Consider the following 21,919-nt stretch of genomic DNA (forward strand, 5'->3'; position numbering starts at 1 on the left):
CCGGACCAGCAGGACCTCCTGCTTCCCAACGCCACTGGAGTGGAAACGCACTGAAACGCTTGTTTCTGGAACGGAGCAGGTCAGTGGAGCTAGCAGAAGGGAGTGCCACTGACCTGCCCCGTTCTGGGAACAAGCATTTCACTGTGCCTCCGCTAATTACGTTGTGGAAGTGGGACCCACTGCCAGTGCAACACAATTGTCATTGTTGTTACTTTGTTTCCTTGAACTGCTTTGAGCATGGTGTATTTGTGGATCTTGCAATATAAAGACACCAGCTATGGCTATAAGATATGGTTGGCATAACTGTGGGTTGAGATGCATCCTTAATATTTAGAAGAACAATACATGAATCAATGCATTTGTTTATTATTTTGATGTTTTATTCCTTTCAGGGGTACAAAGCCAATAAGCATGAATCCACAATTCAACGTATACAAGAAAATTGGTCTCAGGAGTCCAAGAAGCCACAGGAGGTACACATTTGCTTGTGAAGAACCCCACAGACATATGAAGTCAAATAGCTCATAAAATACTACCTGGGTCTTCAACAACTGCAGATACATGAAAAAGAAGAGAAAACAGAAAGTGTCATTATACTTTTCTGCATAAGTGAAGGGAACACATTACTAAGAACCACTTTTGCTGCTCATCTAGACATCTTTGCTCCAGCCCAGTAAGAGGGGCTTTCATTTGGAAACAGGTTTCCACGCATGCAACTGATTTACATCTGGAGAATCAAATGGTGGTTAGCCTCTCCACTACAGTGTTGAAAGCCAGGCATTTCCCAGAATTACTCCAGGACACTGTCTGGGCTCAATCATAATTGCATTTGACAGAACATCTGAGACCAAATGCCAAAGGGTAATGCTGGTCTACATATGTATGCTCATTGCATTACCATTACAACATGTGCGATTCATCTGTCATTTGATCACTGCAGCTACCACAGATCAGACGTTACACACTCCGCTTCTTGGTGATTTCAGTATTCATGATGTTGATAATCCCACTGACCCAGCTACTTTCCATCCCCTCTCCTTTGTCTCCTTTGATTTTCCCATGCAATGCCTCAGGCACTTTCTTGATCTTGCCTCTGCTTGATCTTCATCACCTTATTTGCTACACAGTCCACCCTCCTCATGTTCTGCCTCTGAGTTCTAGTCCTTCCATAACCAGCATTGTCCTCTCCTCTCTCTGCAGCTGCCACCGTCAATTCAGACCTATCATCAATGCTTGAGACGTTTGCCTCACTCCCCCAACATACTGTTTACCTGTCCCCTCCCCACCCCTGGCTTACTGCCTCCATTTAGTATCTTTGTCCATATTCTCAGGCAGCGGAACAAGTCAGGCCGCCGGTTGTAGCACCATGGAGAGCTCCAAGTAAGCAACTTCCTCTGACAATGACTGGGATTTAACAGAAATCTTTTATGCCTTGAGGTCCAGACCACCCTTCTCAGGCTCTGCCCCTTCCTTGAGAAATGGAAGGCCCTAAAATGGGCAGGCTTCTGGCCTGGAGCCTAGCACTCCTCCTTCTCTCTGTGGATCCCCCCCAGGCTCACTGCTGTTGTTGATGGGCCAACATTGAGGTGTGGGTCCATAGCATAGAGGGGTCAGTTCGGGGGGGGGGGGGCTCTGAGGGTACAGACTTTGGAGGTACTGCTTCAGGGTTCCCTGGACGGAGGGGCCCAGATTTGATGGGCTCTGGCTCAGACCTGATCATACTGCTGGCCCCCAAGTTGATTTCTAGCACCTCTACCTCTGGAGGTGCTGATAGGATGGATCTGACTGAACCCTCCTCATTCATTGCTCAAGTCACTCTGAGCTCAGGCTGCTGCTCCATGTGAGAGTCCCTGTAGCTCCAGTCCTACATCTCCATTGCCTCTCTGCCTAGAGGCTTTGCCTTTGTCATCATCTCAAACTCAGTATGTCCAGGTCTGAACTTCTTTTCTTTCCTTCCAAGCCCTCCTCTATATATACGCTTTCCCTCTGCATTGACAGTGTTACCATCCATCCTGTTGAACAGTCACATTGCTCTGTTTTGTGTTCCCCATGTTCAGTCTGTGGACAAGTCACGTGACTTCTCCCTTTACAATAGGGATGGGCAACATCAGAAGGTCTGGGGGTCAGTTTTCGACTGCTGGAGCCCACCGGGGGCTGCAGCCTCCACTGGCAAAATTGGCACCATTGAATTGCTACTGAATTTTGGAATAATTCAGCAGAGACAAAGAAGCCAGTTTTTTTTATTTTAAAACTAGGGGAGCGCACACCTTGTCTTAATGAACAATCATGTTCCAGGAAGCCCTGGGGGCTTCCACAAAATTAAAGTGAAAATGCAGCTTTTTTACCAGCACTGCCACTGCGCTGCCAACATTTGGCTACAATTTGGCAGCAACGTGGGGAGCAGTGGGGGCTACACTAATGAGGGGGTGTGTGGCTTTTCACTTTCTAAAGGTTAACCTGAAGACATGATAAAGAAACCTGATTTACTGAGGAAGGATGCTCAGACTTTTCTTAATGTGTCTTAACAAAAGCTAGCTTTAAAAAAGGGGGAAATAAATTACTGGTAATTAAAACAAAACTGACCCAGCTCTGATAAATTCTCCAACCAATCTGAATATTCTATGTCTTCCTTGAGTTTCTTGGCATTATATTTTCTAGAGAGGTCAAAAAAAAATATTGGCAATAACATGACACTCTACCTTCAAAATTTGCAAAGATGATCAGTTCATCATTTTTTAGGAAATTCTTCCTATGCAATTCACTGTGTGGTAGGATGTAGTTCCAGCCCCAGAATGGGCCTACGTAACGGTTGTAGAAAGAATCAAAAGATCCAGTAATAGAGGGTTTATCCCAAAATAGTGTGCCATCTGTGATGCAAAAAGCAAACAAAGAAACCCATAAATACATTGAAATGGATCAATACATTAACCATTAACTTTCAGCATGTGTGCAAAGATTTAACTTCCAGCATGTGTGCGGATTAACTTCCAGATGTATGCAAGGATTTAAGATTCAAATAATGATATGTAGACTTTGAATGGGTACTAATGGCCCAATACAACTGACAGGAAGGGTGGCCTCTCAGTATGTCTTGCTGCAGGAGGGGATCATGGCTGTGCTGCCCACATGATTTTACAAAATCTATTTTTGATGTGCATTCTCATGTGGAGGCAAAACCTGAAGCCTGGCTGCTAGGGCTGAAACTGACCAGTTAGCCTTGAGAATAGGAATGAGTGAAATCCCCCTGCCTCACCCCCACGCACCACCCCACCCAGTTTTGGAACTGACACTGTCTTGGTGTATGGGGATGAAGGTAGAGACAGTGCAGCCCTCTAATTCTCTGGGACCTCCAAGGCATTCATCGATGATGACTACACCTATCTGGGATAGGAATTGGAAGCACTGTAGGTCACGTTCCTGCTTGGCAGATCAATTCCAAAAGGTGGTTCTGGGAGGTGTTTGCACCATGGCATATATGCTGGCACAAGTTCATTTTTATTCCCATGCAATTTAACATCTATATGAAACTGCTGGGGGAGATTATTCAGTATGCTGATGGGACCTGCCTACCTCTATTTCTTTCATCCAATCTCTGGAATACCACTGCCTGGTATATTTGGCAGGCACCTACCTGTTTCCCTGAAAATATTTTTTTCTGTACTCAAGCAATATTTGACTGACATTTTGCTTGGGTTCTATTTCCTGCTCTTTATTGCCTGGACTTGTCTTGTTCACCTTGGATTTGGGTGCTTTTGGAAAATTTGCTGGTGTTGTAAGATGTGCTGCACATAAACACAAGACTCTTGTGCCAATGTGGCAGAATGAGGCTTGGTCTGATTGTAGCTTTCTTCACACGGAGCTTTTATCCTGCAATTGAGATTGCTCCTTCACAGAAGCTTGCAGGGTCTATACATGATGCCGTGATCATCAAGGGCATCTCCTGCACTAAATGCCCTTCGTTCCATTTTTAAATCGATCGCAGATAATGAGCTATCAAATTACCTTGTTGTGTTCCGCTTGAGTTCCCTCCGTGAAAAGAGTCAAAGCGGCAAGAAGAGGAGCGAGATCAATGAAAGATAGTGGAAGACTCAGATACGGGGAGAAGGAGGGGGAAGGGGAGGGGGGAGAGGGAAGTATGTGAAAAAGGGAGTCGTCGTGATCCTGCATTTAAAACAGAAGCAGAAAGCCCCATTTTCAATGCAGGATTTTAAGCTGGTGTAGAGATGCCCTTAGACACAGCCTTGCTAAACCCTTTTTCTAGGCTTAATCTACACATAGCGGTTGACACTGTCAGCCTCTAGGATGCCTTGCTCACATTTTCCCCTTTACTGCACTTTCAAAAACATTGGAGATAAACTAGTAATAAAAGTTAATGGCACCATATCGGCAGTGTGTAATGCCAGCTTAGCGCCAAGGAAGGACTTTCTTGATTCAAACCACGTGTCTCTTGATTGCTGATCGGAGGGAGAAGAGAGTAAAATGCCTCCCTGATGAAGGGAGGCAGATCTGATCCCCCACCCCACCAAGCTCAGAAGCAACATCCTCTGTTGATTCAGAGCACCCCATTAAGTTCAGTGGGGCTGACTCCCAGTAAGTGTGCCTAGGGCTGTGAGGAAACAGTAAAGCACAAGTTAAGCCATGAAAGCAAGACTCCCCCTGCTCACTCCTTTGCACACATGCCAGGTGTCAGGGTGGACACTGAGCCCATAGAATCCCAGAGTAGTTCTGATTCTGTGGAAGAGCAGTCGCTCCTGGGAGAGGAGTGTGCTCCTCTTTCCCAGGGCCCACAGCTGACGGAGATTCCTCCCACCAGCACTCCTAGTTTAGTTAGCAGTCCAGGGAGTGACCAAGCACAGATAGCAGGCTTGGTGGATGCACGACGCAGACGCAGAGAGCGGCGCCAGATGGAGGGCGCGGAAAGGAGGCAAAGTGCCAGGTTGGCGCGCGAACAACGGCTGCGCCCAGAGGCTCCAAGGGAAAAGGGGAGGGACTCTCCCTAGTCCTTAAGTTCAGGGGTCTGCCAGTAATTCCCTTTCAAACAGGGACCAACTGTTCCAACTTAGGGCATTGGTACTGTGCTGCTCAGATCTAGTTGCAATCGGTATAGTTGTTAAGTTGTAAAAGAAGAATAAAGCTTTGAAAGGAATTCCTTTGTCTGTGTCTGGACTTGGCTACTGGTTTAGACAGAGAGAGACCTCCAAGGAGCCCTTGACACCAGGGAGGGAGGGAGGCACTTCCTCTATGCAAGCCATGTGTCTGCTGTGTAAAGAAGCCCATCCTAATCCCACAAAGAAAGCAAAAGCAAAAAAGCCCTGGAAAGGATGCAGGGTTGTTTTGTTTTGGGGGGCTTAATGTAGAGACACCCAGAGTTACATGTGCTTAAGCATACGAACTCAAAGGGGCTTAAGCACATAACTCTGTCCTGGATCGTTGTCACCCCTTCCCGATGCCCTACCCCGCAAAGACCCTACCACTACAATCCTGGACATGTTTACTCAGAAGTAAGTCTAACAGTGTTCAACACAGCGTCCTTCTAGGTAAGTGTGCCAAGGTTGCAGAGTACGCGTGCTCAATATCTGATCAAAAAACAAACAGCAAATCCAGGCTACAGCTTCAGTAATTCTGTGATCCTCAATAAATGGAGGTCTGTATAGTCACATTGATTTATATCAGGGCAACTTCAGGGGCTCTAGGGGCCATTTCCTCCCCCCGCTCCAGAACCCATGCAGACAGCACACCTGCAGCAAAACAACTGGCAGTTTGCTGCCAAAATTAGGTAGCAAACTGCTACAGAGCAGTAAGTGGGTCAAATTTAGTTTGTAAACAAGCTAAATTTGACCTATTTACTGCTCCATAGTGTTAAACTGCCATATTTTTTGCCACCACCATGAATTTCAGTGAGGGGCAGGGTCTAACAAGAATCAACTATATAGCCTGGGAATGTATCCTGCCATATATATGTGCAGAAGTACATCACTTTGCATGGATTGAAACAGCCTTTAATTTGATACAGAAAAGCCTCCAAGTAAAGTTATGTAGCTGTCACAGCTGGACACATTGGGCTCACCCTGTCTGAGCGAAGCCATGGCTGCTGGCATCCCTAGGCACAGCCCCTGCCATGGTGCATCCCTACAGCCTCCTGAGGGAGGGCTTTGTCTACTCCATTTCTGAGGAGGGTTGCCCCACAGCAGTGGGGAGGTGGCAGCCATAAACTCTGGCCCTCAGACTACTCCCTGCTGGCTTCAAACTCTTTTGAGTGGAAGTCTTCCACTTAGTGACTGAAGATGGTACTGCAGACTTCACACACACACACACACACACACACACGTCTTTAAACCCAAATAACTCTGAGATGCACACATGCAGGGTCCTCTTTATATACATGTCAAGTTACAGGTGTCTAGATTTCATGGTCTTGGATCTACGGCATTGACAGAGAAGCAAACAGACATCCTCATACACATACGCACACATAATGATATGGTTCTTAGACTTACTATAAAGTTGGTGGTTAGGATCTGTAGCAAAGCTCCGGCTTGCAGACATCCTTTGGGTGAGGTCAGGATCTTGATCAACTATGGTGAACGTCACTTGTCTATCTCCAGCTGGCCACTCCAGACCTCCATCATTCACACTGCTACACAGAGCAAACATGATTCCCAAGTAACTTCCACCTGAGCTGGGTAGACCATAGGGATAGAGCCTGAGCACAAAGCAATAGCCCTCTGAGTTATAGAATAATGGACTTGGAATATAGTCTCCTTTGGAGGTACTGTGTAAAACAGAAGTAAAGTTTCTTATCTGCCAGATGTTAGTGGGGCATTGTGTTTCAGTCAAACTGATGTCATCAATATTAATTCCACCAGTAGAAGTGGATGGATCTCCTTTAATGCCATGAAAAACATAGCGGAATTTGGTCTGGCTGTTAAAAGGGATGCTTGCTAAGTTCCACTGCTTTTCTCCATCAGCTGTAAAAGGAAAGAGCAAAACCTGTTATTTTTGCAACATCAATATCTTCAGTATTAACTTTAGAAGTTTGATGCTTTTAAAGCTGCAATTCTGTGAACACCTGAGCATAAATTCTATTGCATTCACTAGGACCTATGTCTGAGTAAACATGCGCAAGATCAGGCTGCACAAGCAGGTGACATGAGCAAAGCCACACAGTAAATTCATGGCTAAAGGTCTGAACCTACCTGTCCCACCCATAGCAAAGGCCTCATTCAGATATTAAGAAAATGACATGGAACAATCCTTTCACATAACTGTATCATTTCAGAATTCAGCGGGCTGGGGGAGCAAGAAACTAGTTATATGAGTATGCCCCAAATTTAAAGCTTAAACACCAGCAACAAAGCTTCAATGTCAGTGTGGGTCCATCTACATGGGGCATTTACTCTGGTTCTACTGCATCTCCCAGATGATTTGGGCACATGACATATGCCCCTCTCTGTAGCTAGCACAGCTTTTCATGCTGTAAATCCAGGGGCGGGGAGGGGGAGAGACGGCGACCTCATTTTGTGACAGATTTTCCTGTCACAGTGGCTTCAGTGCAGTTTGGGAGTCTGTATGATCTCAGCTGGCTTTGGCACAAGCTGCGGGAGTGGTGCTGACTGGAGGAAGGGAAAGTTGCATGAGGTGGGGAGAGCAGAGGGTTAAACATGTCTACCCGGATGTAACTCATTGCCTTCAATTGCTCTTTGCCAAGTACAGGAGCAGAGGGATCAGGAGAACGCCTGTTGTTCTGAATATTCATTGAGCGCAGGAGCAGGGAGGGGGCAGGGAGCCAGCCCTGTTGCTCTGAAAGTGTTGTGTTGCGAACATGCGCATAACCTCAACAATTCTTAAAAGGGATCACCCCCAAATGATCCTTATTCCTGCTGAGAAATGGTGGCCAGGAGGAGAGGCACTGGCTACACATGTTTACTCGGAGGTAACTCTCTTCCATTGCACTTCACTGAGCATGGGAATGGGGAGCAAGAGTCCTCTCATTCGCTGTCCCGCACCAACACAGTTGATGACGTTCAGTTCTACTTGCAAGACTCTGCCCACTCAACCCATAACTAATGCAGTTGCAGGTGCCGTTTGCCCTGTGAAAGTGGGTTTTAAAAAATGTATATACTCCTTTACTGGCTACCATTTGCCCCAGGAGGAGCAAACCCGATTTCATGAAAATCCAGATTTAAAAGGGATAGCTTCAGAAAGTGTCTCCATCTAGATGCCCCCTGTGTGAGAAGAGTGTTCCACATTGGCTTCTTCACTTTAATAGGCTCTTAGAGCCTTTCTACACAAGGCTGTTAATCAACTATTAATACGCTGTATCTACTTTTGGTTTTGTCGCAGAGTTGAGATCCAAGCACTACATGAAGTATGTTTCCTTTCCTGCTTTTCCACTACATAAGCTCTAGGTGGCATTGTGGTATAGCGGAATAGTGCAAATACACAAGTTTGAAAAAGCATTTTCTTTCACTTTTACAATGAAATACTGCACTTTCTCTGCTGTTAATAAACTTTAAAAACTCGCCAAACATGCTCTTTAGACACAGAAGTAAAAGTGAGGGTCAGGACATCATCTAAAGAACCCATAAACAACCGTGAGTAGGGAATGACGAGTGCATGACAAATGCCTTGTGTAGAAAAGCCCCTGGATTCCAACCTTTAGATCTTAATTTGTTGCACAAATGAAGTGCAGTGCAATATAGTGCCATCTAATAGATTGTTTGACCTAAACACAATAATCAACAACACTCACAGTAGAAAAAAAATGGACTACATTAATCTTTGACTGTCATCATGTAATCAATCCTGAGAGTTCTTTGTTAGATACAGCCTTTTTTATTTCAAAGACCTAACACAGACGTAGTCACACGGACTAGCCGCCAAGGGCACAGATGTTCTTACACAGTTCATTATAATCATGCCAGTGACTACTTGCCTTATACAATATTAACTAAGGAAAATAGCATCAGATCCTATTTTGACAGAGCTTTCCTGGCTCTTTGCTCTCCACCATTTTGGTTGAATGCCCCTATTATATATTCTAATGAGATTATGGGAGGAAAACATTCTTATGAAGACATCCATCCCACATTTTTGGAGTGCAATCCATATTTCATTGAGGTCAAAGTCAAAATTCCCCATTAACTTGAATGGTTCTGCATCGTACCTTTAACTTATAAGATGAGGATACAAGCACTTTGTTTCCTGCATACACAGTGTGCACGCGCACACTCACAAACTCACACCCACACTCAAACACACACTCTTCCCCCTCCCTGACACACACAGTTTCCCAGTCCCTGCCACTCAGTTGTTTTATTACTTTTTACTTTCTAAAATGCTGCTTTGGGAGCCACTCTCACAGAGCTCTATAGTTCCTGACATTGTAGTTCTATTCTTAGAGGATCCTGCAGGAGCTCCATGGTTCCTGCAATAGAAGCCCCATTCTTACTGTTTCCTAGAGCAAACAGTAAGACTCTGAGTATGAAAAGTCCAAAGGATACCTAGTATGCTTACTTAAAGCATTAAAGCATAAAACTGAATGCTTAGTTGTAAATAAAGCTTTAAGGATGACTTCAAGGCTTACCATAGAATGAATGTAGTTTTGCCATCTTCCTAATATTTCCACTTCCATCATCACTTTTAATCCAGACAATGAGTTCATCTTTTGGACTGCCATCGATTTTGTAAAAAAACTGCAGACACTTTGTGTTCCTTCTTGGGTAGAGGATGCGGGATTCCAAAATGGCTGCTTCGTTTGGATGCCCTGCTGTGGTATCCAAGTGCATAAAATATCCCCTCTCTACAAAGCAGATGCAGGTAGGTTTATTAACATTGTTAGGCTCTTATGAATTTTGGACAATAATGTAGGAATTAATGTAGGAGTTAACTGTGCTAAACAGGCATCCTTATGATAATTCTGCATTTTTAGTGCCCACGCTTTTTCAGAGTGACACAACATAAGAAAAAGCTAGTATTCTCTTTAAATTACAAAGGCATAAATAATAAATATGGAACACAGGAAAATAGCAAAATACCATTTAGACAGTAATGTCAAAGAAGCTATTTTCTGTGTATTATGGATAAAACTGCAACGTAAGATACACTTGCAAAATGTAACATGTGCATATATCCTACAGAAACAAATAACCCACGTACCTCTAGGGGCGGCAGCCCACATGCTTCCCCCATCAGCACTGTTTTCTGCGAGAGAGGGGAGGGAGTCGGCTTCTCCCTGTTCACCTCTGTCTCATTGCAATACCTACTATACACAAGGTTGCTGGCCACAAACTGCCATGAGAATATATGAATCTTTAACAGCTACTCAAATATGGCCATATCATTTACAGGGAACTATAGAAAAGTAGGTGATGGAGTGGCTGCCTGTCACAAACCCATGTCTCCTCTCAGGTTTATTCCTCCACACCCATAGCAGTTGTCCTCAGTAAGCTGTGAGGCTGATCAGCATCAGGAGACCATTGGAAGTCTACTGTCAGTTAAACACATGGCAAACAAATATATGCCAGAGGAGTCATCTGAGGAGTCATTAGTTGCTGACCACATCACAACAACATTAAAACTGTAAGGGTTATATACCCTCCCCCTCTCCAATTTAAAGAAACCAGTAAATTTCAAATTAGATTATGTGATAATTAGATTATGTGGTTACAGCAAAATCATTGGAGAACAACTTTTGACCCTTGGTTTATATATTTCCCCCGAAGGAAACATGTTCTATGCTGATGGCTCAGCCACACTCGAAGACCTTCTGAGAAACTTTGGGTATTATTAAGCATTGAAGCCCCATTTTTTTCTGTGGGAGAGATTTATGCATATACTTTAATCTCTCCCACTGTAAAATATACTGTATGTGACAGATACTTAACTTTGGGTGGATTGTGCCCTTTTTGTCTACATGATAACATTAATTTTTAATTTTCCAAGTTACTATATTAAAAGTATAAAGTGATGCCCTACTTTTACAGCGGTCCTCCAAGTTGTTGTCACCAGCTGTAGTCAGGGTATGCTGCCAGTCAGCATCATCTTTTCCACTCTGCACCATGCCACAGATATTGATGGACTCAAAGGTACACTGGTCAAGGAGGGTAAGACTAGAAGCTGTAGGGTATGTACAAATATATATGAAAATAAACCTTTTAAATTAAAACAAAGTGTGCCAGCCTGCTGCCTAAAAATCTCCCAACTCTAGACTTTGTTTTCACAACTGGTTAGAGATGAGAGTAGGACATTTTTTACAAAATCAGCTCCATTAGGATCAGACCACTTCCTGGTTGAGTTTAGGCTCAACTGCTGCACTATCCCCACACACAAAATGGTGAACCAATTGGGATAATCTACCCCTAGAGACTAATGGTTCCTGAAAGATTCCTGATAGCCCTTGGGGAGTTTACAGGTGACACAGTAAATGCTCAGGCTGAAGTCTTAGTCACTCTCTAGAATGTGGAATACACCAGTTAGCTGTAGTTTTAAAAGCCCCAGTTGGGCTTTCCTAACTACTACTAAATGCTGGGTGATGATGGCAGAGCGGGGAGGATTTCATGGGGTCACAGATGGGGAGGGAAGAATTAAACCTCCCCTCCCCACATGAGAGCGGGTGGGCCTGTCCCACCCAAGGATCCACTGCACTGCTGTAGCCTTCCTGGCCTCCAAGGCAAGCTTTTGCCCTGTGTGTGTGTGTATGAGACTGGCTGGGGTGGACTGGGTCCTGCTGAATGCTGAGGTCACTCTTGTGGGGCGTTGATGTTCGATGGCGCCACTCAAGGGCCTGGATTCATTTTCTGGTCAGGCAGCCACTTGCTGCTTGCCCAGCCCACCTTTTCTGCCACCACCCTATATTTGAAGTGTCATCCAGTGGAACTCTTTCAAGAGATGCAGGCACTTTTGCAATTAAGTCCCCACCTGTGGGGGTGTGGGGTGTGACTTGCTTAACTAACCATTTCAAATGTTACACTGAGGTGCTTTTGATTCCACCCTGATGTAGTTTGGAGAGGGGGTGTATCCAAAGCCCCATCTAATCATTTTTGTATGGATGGTGTTCAGTTATTGCAACCTGAGGATGTGAACAAGTGCTGCCATCCTGTTTGCATGACTCTGGCCTGTATTAGCTTATAGTATGTGGCGGAAGTAATCCTCGCTATGTGGATCAAGGAGAGAGTGAATGCCTTCTTAAAGGAGGGAGTGGTCCAAGCCTCCTTTATACAACCACTTATTTTTAAAAATCCTCCTACGATCCTGATGACTATGCCAATTATCAGCCAGTTGCTAACCTTCCCTTTTCCCATACTCTGCTCCTATTTATTAATATCGTCACCATTATAATGATCTATTTATATGGTACTTAAACTTTTCTAAGCACTGTAAAGATATTTAAAAAATAAGGCATTCTCAAGCAAGGTGGCTCCATCCCACACCAACCTAGCCTTTCCTGGTGACCAGAGCTAGATCTACACAACTGCTTTACAGTGGTAATGAAGTGCACTAATAATTGTTGGGGCACATTACACATTCCGTACACAGCTTTTGCAGTTATCCTGCTTTTTATTCCACATCATCCAATATACCACAACAAATGCCACTGTATATCCTACGAGTTATAAATGAGCAAGACAGATATAGCGTAACCATGATGGAATTGTAATGATGTGACACAAGGTGTAGATGTGGCATAGATTTGTGCAAGAAGGATTTGTACAAGAAGACGTAACATTTGCACAAGAAGGAACAGCATAAATCCTTCAGATAGGTGTTACCAGAATGATCATTTCATCGATATGAATATTCCCCTATTTTTCTCTCTTGTGCAACCTTCCTCTTTTTTTGCTTTCAGTCTTGACTCTCTAGTATCCTGTGCTTAGAACAATTTCATATTTTCCTATTGCGGTCACATTAGAAATTTATTTAATACAAGTGATTCATAAATACCAATCAATCAATCAATCACTGTTATTGGGGCAAGATATTCCACCATCTGCATAATTAGCATAAAATACAGTAACGCAGATTCCCACCTGCTGCTTGTTGCTCAAGAATACCAAAAGGCACAAGATTCCATTGTTTGTTCCCAACTGAATAGCAGACTACAAAACAATCTGGATTTGAGTGCACGAAGAAATATCAACTTACCACAGTTGTACATGCGATTAAGCCTTTCTAGGTCTATTCTGCTCAAATCCTGGCTTTGCCCAATCACGTTATTGAATTCTGGTATTTTAGTTGTAATTGAGGGGATGCTGCTATCTTTATTGAATGAATAAGGTCCATAATGCATGACTGATTCATAATCATATGGGGTGTTTAGGTCAGTAATGAAGCTGTCATCATATTTGTCGAAGTTATATGCCTGACCTAGGAACAAATGATACCCATGCTGTTAGGAAAGCTTGAAGATAGCATTATATTCAGTTTTTACCATATGGATGTGCAAGAAAATCTTCTTGATTAAAAAAACAGGCAATCGTTGATCATAGATCTGATTGTTCAGCTTGTCCTCTGGCCCCTGGCGTCCTGCAGGGTTCCATATTGTCTCCCAGGCTGTTTAATATCTACCTGAAACCACTGGGGGGGGGGGTTGTCTGGGGATCTGGAGTAAGGTGTTAATAATATCTTATATTTTTATCACATTTCAGAGAGGCTATGGAGGTTCAGAATCATTGACAGAGAGAGAGACAGGTAGTGGACTGGATGTGGGTCTAAGAAACTGAACTATAAGCCAGACAAGACATAGATGCTACTAGTTGCTACTAGACTGCTGATAAAAGGGGTTGGGGTTCAGCCTTTTGTGGATGGGGTTGCACTTCCCTTGAAAAATCATATTTTCAGTTTGGGAGTGATCTTGGATTCAGCTTTGCTCCTGGACCGTGGTGACCATGACCAGAATCTGTTTACACGGTTTAGTTTAGTGGCCATTCCTAGAGGGGGCAGATCTGGCCGCAGCAACACACATCCTACTTATATCTAGCTTGGATTACTACTATGTGCTTTTTACGTGGGGCTGTCTATGAAGTATCCAGAAACTGCCCACAGAGCTTCGGCTATTGGGCAGTATAGAAATGAAACAAACAAACAAACAAACAAACAAACTTGACATGGTGCACAATGCAGCAGAGAGAGTTTTCACTGGGTCCAATATTTTGGCACATGTAACTCCATTTCTGTACTAACTGCAATGGCTTCCAGGCCTCCCACAGCTCAATCTGTGCTTGTTGTCATCTTTAAAACTGTATATGGTTTAGGACCTGGATACCTAAAGGACTGCCTCCCTCAACAGACATCAGCCTGTCCCCTCAGTTAAGCATGAGAGGGCCTTCTCCATTTCCCACCACCATGAGAGATTTGGCTGGTGGTGATGAAAGAGAGAGCTTCTCAGTAGCAACAGCCAGGCAATGGAAGAAGATGCTGCCCTAGAAGAACTGCCTGGTTCCTACATGGGCAGTGTCCTGACACCATGTGAAGACCTTTGATTTCAGTGGGCCCATGGCCTGGCTGACACTGGATCACTCTTCTGTCCTTTTGTTTTTCCTCTTTCATTTTCTGGATTGCTTTATCTGCTCAGCTATCCAATATTAATTGTCTTAAGTAAATGTTGTAGATTATTGCTTTCAGTGTTTAGCTGTAGTCATTATGAGCAACTAATCAACTGGAAAAGTAGGATAAAAATATTTTAAATAAATCAAATATATAAAAACAGTGATATCCTGACATTTGGACTACGGTGAAATTGTGAGGCCTCAGCTCTAGGCAGGAAACCCAAGCATGGATCCTTAAAAGGACCTTACAGCAACTTATCACAACACTGTGATATTGCCAAAGGTATGGTGACATTCTCTTCCTTAATAATTGGTGCAGAGTTTTGTGGATTTGCCATTCCGCCTTTTAGGCAAGAAAAACACAGAACTGTTTGCCTTGAACTCCTTGAATCTGGTGCGTGTGCGCGTGCCCCCCCCCCCGCCATAGAAATGCACCGGCCAGTCTGCCTCCTCCTTGCTCATGGCAGAGCTACACCAGGGCATGGCACTGCTGCATTACGCTAGGACAACCCTTGCTACTGGCTGTAGTTACCAGTAAGTTCTTATTAAGCCAGTTTTAGGTGGGCAGATTTTGGGCAAATCTAGAATTTTGAGATCCAATTTCAGCATCCAGATGAAGTAATACGATTTCAAAATTGGCCACAAGAGATCTCAAAGGACCTGAACTTTCCCAACATTTTTCCCCTATCTTCCCACAATTAATACTTACCATCAATAATTTGATCCCACCAAATTTTAACGTAATCATCTCGATCACTCCGTGACTGTTCATGATAAAACCCAAGAGCATGCAGGACCTCGTGCTCCACAGTATCTTTATATTCACAACGGGATCCGATAGAAACATACTGGCCATACTGAAGATCACCCACGTAAGACCAGCATCTGTTGACATGTCCAAAACCAGGTTACTGAACAAAGCATCTAGTACTTGCATCAATTTGGGGTGGGAAAAAGAGCCAAATCACAGCTAAGACTATAAGGGTTCCTTTTGCCCAACATAGGATGCCACCTCTCCTACATATATTAGCAATTCAATGAAGTTATTGATGCCGTCTTATAGAACCCAAACAGAATCCCCAGTTACTATTCTTTCAATTATTCATGTGTTGGGTGTGAATATCTGTATAGGGGCTTGTAAGCACATTGAGCTGAACATACTTACAGAGCTCCCATGATTGGGAACCCTGAGCACAGATGCAATGATTTTGCACCACAGCAGCACAGTAACAATGGATGATAAAGGAGGGAAAGTTCAGGAAGGGTGTCTTGGCATAGTTTTAATATTCTAGGTGATCCACTGATTCAGTGAGACTAACTTCAAAGTAGACATAGATAGGATTGTCATGTATGTTATGGCGTAAATCAAGGGAATAATTCCAGCAGGATTTGCAAATAACAGATTGTGAGCAGAAAGCAGAGAAGTGACCTACAAGGGCTATTTTATTTTATGTATATATTATATTTCTATATCACTTAATAGCCAAAGCTTGAAACTCTAAAATATGAAATGTTATAACATAATGTAAAATACTTAAAAGTTTAAAACAGAATAAAACCAGAGTAAAAATGAGCAGTAGAGAAAGGTCTAAAAGCATGTTTCCATACACTTAAGAATACAGGACATTTCAATTAAATCAGCCATACACCCTGTAGCCTAAAGTGGATGTATAATTGAAAAACTGTATCAAGAGGGAGTACTCAATTGGCTTCATAATGGGCTGGATCTAGATTTAACTTAGATCAATGGCACTGGAAGTGGACTTCCCTGGCCCCTCCTACCCATGGCAGCCCCTCCAGCCCCCTACAAATGCTACACAAAGAGTCAGAATACCCTGCTGAATGGGATGAGCTGTAGTATGTGTGGAGGAGAGATTCTTATGAATTGGGCAGAGGGACCTTCCACTGGTGGAGGAAACACAAGACATTTTCATGTGCATAGACTAGGTATATTAATTTTTCATAACTAATCAGATCACTTGATCTCTTCATACACTATGCAATTAGTTCATATAGTTTACCCATTCAGCTTTTCAAATTGGAGAAATGTCTTTTCTCCTCCGTAGGGTTTGAAGTCAATGCAAGATTTCAGTCGAAACATTTCAAATGCCTGCAGGATAACACCTTTAGTATTCAGGTCTGAAAGACAGGAACATTGTTTTATACCCTCATGCACCCAACAGCTAGATTAGATCTTTGATATTCAGAAAAAAAAGAGATACACAACTGCCTGTTGAATGAAAAATATATAAGATATTTCAGCATCATGCATTTTGAGTTATTCAAGGAAATAACTCAATAGGTATACAGGAAATACATTCTGGAAAGCAATTTTAAAATATATATCTGAATTGCTTCAGAAAGTGCTGCAAAACAGATTCAAGTTATTATTTATATGTTGCTTCTGTGGCCACAGGAATTTTCACTGAATTTGGTTAAAAATCTATCAGTTACAGTTTTCCTGCAGCAAATGAAGATTATCATATAAACTGAAATAAGACTGTCCACCTCTTCTGTAGCTTTGTGCTCCCACGGGACTCTGCAGCTACCTCACCTCCTGTAAAAGTCATGTTGTGAGCATGATAAGTGAGCATGAGAAAGAACAGGTGTTACGCCTGCCATAGGGATGCCATCAAAAACTGAATACCCATTGTGAATTCTCCCCCTCCCCAATAACATTTAAGAATTCTCATTACAGGATCATATTATGAGTTTTACCAACCATATTAGCATTCACCAATGGTTTGGAGCAGGGTAGAGAAACTTAAAAATGTAAGCTGCTGCCTCACACGATGAACGTTCTTAAACATGGGGAGGGGAATTCATCATTGAGGGAGTATATGATCAAAATGCTTTGCACCTCTATCCTATTCCTCCTTTCCATGCCTCTTTTGGACCATGTTCTAGCACATCTCCCATGGACACTGTGCTGTAATTGGTTGATGGGCTTCTTCTTCTGGGCTGGAAACTAAGTTAAATGTCCAGTCTATAGTCCAGTCCTGCCTAATTAGAGGAAAACATGAAAGACTATGACTCAGAGAACACTACTGTTCACCTTGTACAGAAATTGGACTGCTTTTGGCTATTACAGTATGGTTTCTTTTGCACTGTGTCATAAACCTTACACAAAATAATCTCTATTCCCATATGAAATATTTTATTCAATGATGGGATGTAGCCAGTCATTTATTATTGCTAAAAACTGAAAAACTCACACTTTTAGACATCTCCTTTAAATCAGAACTACAAAACCAAGTAAACCAAGAAATATTTTTAAATTATAAGGGTTTTGTTTTTAAACTTCTAGTATTTTTTGCCAGAGTTGTTCTGTTTTAAAGAAGCAGGTTATGATTTTAAGTGAAATGTTTTGTGTGGGAGCAGGAGAGGGAAATGTGTTGGTAGCTAATTAGTGATGCTGCAATCCACCAATACTCACTTTTCTGGGTCCCATTAAACTCAGTTGGACTTACTTCTGAGTAGACATGTATAGGATTGCACTGTAAGGCATTGTCACACAGGAGATAAATCCAATGGTGTCCAAGGGGAAGGCAGCTTGCACAATGAACCTTTCCCTCCCACTCCCCCCTGCAGCCCCCTATACCCTCAAAAAAGCCTCCCCAGGGAGTCAGGGGGACCTACTAAACATTTTGGCAGTGTCTTAGGGAGCTGCAGTGTGTGTGTGTGTGTGTGTGTGTGTGTGAGGAGGATAGCCTAAAATTCGGTGGAGGAATCCTCCAACATTTACACAAGGTTCTCGCTTTTGGTGATTCCCCTCTTCTTCTGCAGCCCCATAAAATACATTTAACAATGTTCTGTAGGTTCCCCACTCCCTGACTTTCTGGAGAGGCTTTTCAGGATGTTCAGGGGGTTGTAGGCAGGAAGGGATCTGTTCTGCAAGTTTGCCTTCCACTTGCACAACATTGGAGTTCACCCAGTAATATCCAGAGTACCCATCAAAATTGTATGAAGTCATAATAAACCAATTTGATAGTCAATTAAGTTGTAGAATATAAAAGACATTGTTACCCAAGCTGTTGCCCATTATGTAAGGGATTGGAAATTTCCATCTGTAGGAGGTGTTCCTCAGTGCATTCTTTTCTAGCTGTCAAGGAAATTAAGAATGTGAGCTTTAAAAAAAAATGTGAGTTTTAAAAAAATACTCTTTAAAACCTCCCCAAATAATTAGATCAACCAAACATACCGGCAAGATAATGTCACCTTGAAAGAACTTCCTTCCTGTTGCTAAAAGGAGATAATTTAAAATTGTCAAGAGTAATGCATTCTATCAAGGGATCACTAGTTCCTATTCTCTAAACAATGTCTTTAATTGGCTATGTAGAAGAAAATAACTATTTGATCTGGTAATTACTTTTCAGTTGACTTCCAAACCTAAGTACACATACAAACTGTGGAACCAACTGTGGAACCCAAGCAGGGTTATTCATTACACAGTGTAAAAGATTGTGCTTTGTGTTCTTGGAAATCTGGTCTGTGAAGTAAGAATTATGGCCAATATGTCTGTTGTGTCTCATCTAATGTTGAAGTAATAGTTATCACACATAAACCAGTAAGGAAATGCTGCACTTTCGCTCCTTTATCTTTGAGCAAAGTGTGTCTAATGGCAAAGTGACTGATGGTGTGGAAGATAAGATTCAGGTCTGCTCTGCAGTTGTGAGGAATGTCTCGTCACAGGTCCCACTCTCAAAATTCTCATTCGGCAGCAAACTTTTGGCTGCAGCTTCCAGACCTTGTCTATTTCAGTAGATTTTCAAGCCAGAAAGGGATCTGAGGAACCACATAGAGAGACAGACTGACAGACATACTGTTAGGCTCTGGACACACAATATGGTTAGGCTCTGGACACACTAAACCAAATGATGCTCCACATGTAGAGACTGATGTAATTATATTATGAATCTGGCATGGTAATTTAAATGCCTTCAGTGGTCTGACTTGATGTATGGAAGCTTCCTATATTCCTACAGATATTGCAAATAATCCCAAATACTTTACATTCTGTAACTAACTGCATACCACAATATTTAAACAAATATATTATTGGCTATCAATTTCATTGTATTATGGGAAATGGGATAAACAGAAAAGTTAGCAGGGAGATCTAGTTATTGATTTCTTACTTAAATCAATTCTTTGACATCCAGGAGCAAAACTTAAAATTCCTGGAACAGATGAACAGCCTAAGGCTGCAACGCTTAACATACTCCTTAATGAGTAAGCCTCACTGAACTCAGTGGGACTTATTTCTGAAAAGACATGCATAGGATTGTGTTGCCCATACGAAGTCTTTGGTAGAAGCTGGGAAATATACTACAGAAGGAGCAATCCTATCTGGATCGACAGTCGCCTCCGAGCCCGGGGGCCACCACCTATCCAGTGCAGGGCAGGAGGAGTGGTGAGGAGCAGATCTTCTCCCCACTCCCACTGGCCTGCTGTCACGGCTAGACAGCCGATTTTGGCTGTCCAGCTGCAGGACCTCAGAGCATGGGAAGGGGCAGCTGGATGACACATAGAAAGTGTCGTACCAGCACTTCCGCCCTCCCCAGCCCAGCCCACCCTTGGGAATGCCTCATTTTCCCTACTCTGCGCTGCTCTGCCAAGCACAGAGCACAGGGCCAATCTCTGCTGCCTACAAGGCGGCACAGGAGGGGGTGGAGGTCAATTCTCCAGGAACTGACCTCAGAGTGTAGGACCCGAGGTCGGTTCCCAGGAACCGACCAATCCTATGGCCATCTAGCCACTGACTAGTGGCCATAGGAGTGTGTCCTTAAAGTCTTGAAGATGGTCCCAACTCAGGAAAGTATATAATATACATATCATTTGTGTTTCAGGTAAAAGTGAGATAAATACTGTTAGAAAGCAAATGGTCCAAATTATAACCAATTTCACCGAGGACACACAAAAACCTGATGAAAAATTGCTGCTACTTTACTTCCTAAACTTACTGAATGGTACCATTACAGATTTGGGAATTGGAATGTGTCCTGACTATCCTCTTCTATATTTTGTGTGGCAGGCAGTACAGGAGGCAAATAGCAAAAGATGAACAGTTACAAAACCTGACACAAGCACAACTACTAATTGTGAGACTCATTAATTTGTATAACCAATGGGGATGACGAGTGACAGGAGAATAGACCATTTGAGTCCAGGGCTGTGGATCAGTGTTAACGAATGTGCTGCAATTCTATGCACACTTGCCTAGGAATAAATTTATTTACCTGCATTGATTTCTGGGATGCTCTGTCTTGGTTTTCCTTCATCTGAGGTGGACACTACTAAATTGATAAACAAGGATATTAATAGCAAGGTATGTAATTTTTTCCAGACAATTATTTCAGTTTGTGCACATCCCCACTTCCAGAATGGATTAACATTCATAGTCCGGTATACCTTCATCATCGCCTGTCCTCCTGATCTGTAATGGCAATAAGAAACTGTTAGAAACCCATGCAAACAGAATAAAACCTCAGCCTTACATCATCAGAAAACATCCAGAAGATTAACATACTGTAAAGGTAGAAGAAATGGTCACCAATCCTGCCAGACACAGAAGCCTAAACGAAATCATTTTAGAGACTTCTGGTTGTGACTGACTGAGGGCACCATATAAATAACCCATATACAGTGGACTTTGTATGCAGTTTCAGGGTGTTCATTAAGAATGAGTCAGCCATAAGTTAATGTTTAAGCCATCTCCCATTTCTTAATGATCCCCCCAGTTCACTTAAATTTAATCCTCGTTAAGTTTATTGTGCATATATTTCTCCCCTCTACCCCCGCAGAGCTCAGAAGCAGCAATGGAGAAAGCAGGAGGCGTACATACTTCCTCCAGTAATGCTTCATCTGGATGTTTGAAGCCATCCTATTTTGGTGCACAGAAGCACAGCTGTAAGTCAACCCTGCTGTGAGCTTATAATATCAATCCATATTTACTCACAAATCAGAGCTAGGAATATGTATGGATTTCTTTTGAGTAAGGGTTTAATCATGGGAAATCCAGTGTTGATGCCATTCTAAGAAACAAAGATAGAAATGTCCAAAGCAATCCTAAATTTGATTGTGGATGAGGGGGCTGACCTGGCATGTATTACTGAGACCTGGGTGGGGGAACTGGGAGGGGTCACTCTCTCCCAGCTGTGCCCTCCTGGGTACTCAGTGCAGCACCAACACCGACTTGAGGGTCAGGGAGGGGGGGTTGCCGTGGTCTATAGGAATTCAATCTCCCTCTCCAGGCTTCCTGCTCATTCGAGTGCAGAACTTGAGTGTCTGTACCTTGTGTTGGGTACCCGGGACAGATTAGGGATTCTGTTGGTGTACCGCCCACCCCGCTGCCCATCAGACTCCCTGCCTGA

The 21,919-nt window shown here is 43.0% G+C and overlaps 1 protein-coding gene across 1 annotated transcript; it reads right to left on the reverse strand.

The window, feature by feature from the left end:
- Positions 1-333: 333 nt before the first annotated feature.
- On the reverse strand, positions 334-21,148 carry LOC146358857 (meprin A subunit alpha-like). The gene is made up of 13 exons (XM_084821741.1): positions 21,076-21,148; positions 20,958-20,982; positions 20,786-20,842; positions 18,748-18,788; positions 18,573-18,648; positions 16,568-16,685; positions 15,256-15,431; positions 13,144-13,365; positions 10,978-11,118; positions 9,587-9,802; positions 6,498-6,968; positions 2,700-2,867; positions 334-551 (listed from the first exon to the last, which is right to left on the reverse strand). The coding sequence occupies exons 1-13, from the start codon at positions 21,133-21,135 to the stop codon at positions 523-525; spliced, it is 1,800 nt and encodes a 599-aa protein (XP_084677867.1). The 5' UTR covers positions 21,136-21,148; the 3' UTR covers positions 334-522.
- Positions 21,149-21,919: the final 771 nt, after the last annotated feature.

Source organism: Heloderma suspectum, chromosome 1, assembly GCF_057233095.1.
Source record: "Heloderma suspectum isolate Gila_16-S chromosome 1, 16-S_ref, whole genome shotgun sequence".
Classification (NCBI taxonomy): domain Eukaryota; kingdom Metazoa; phylum Chordata; class Lepidosauria; order Squamata; family Helodermatidae; genus Heloderma; species Heloderma suspectum.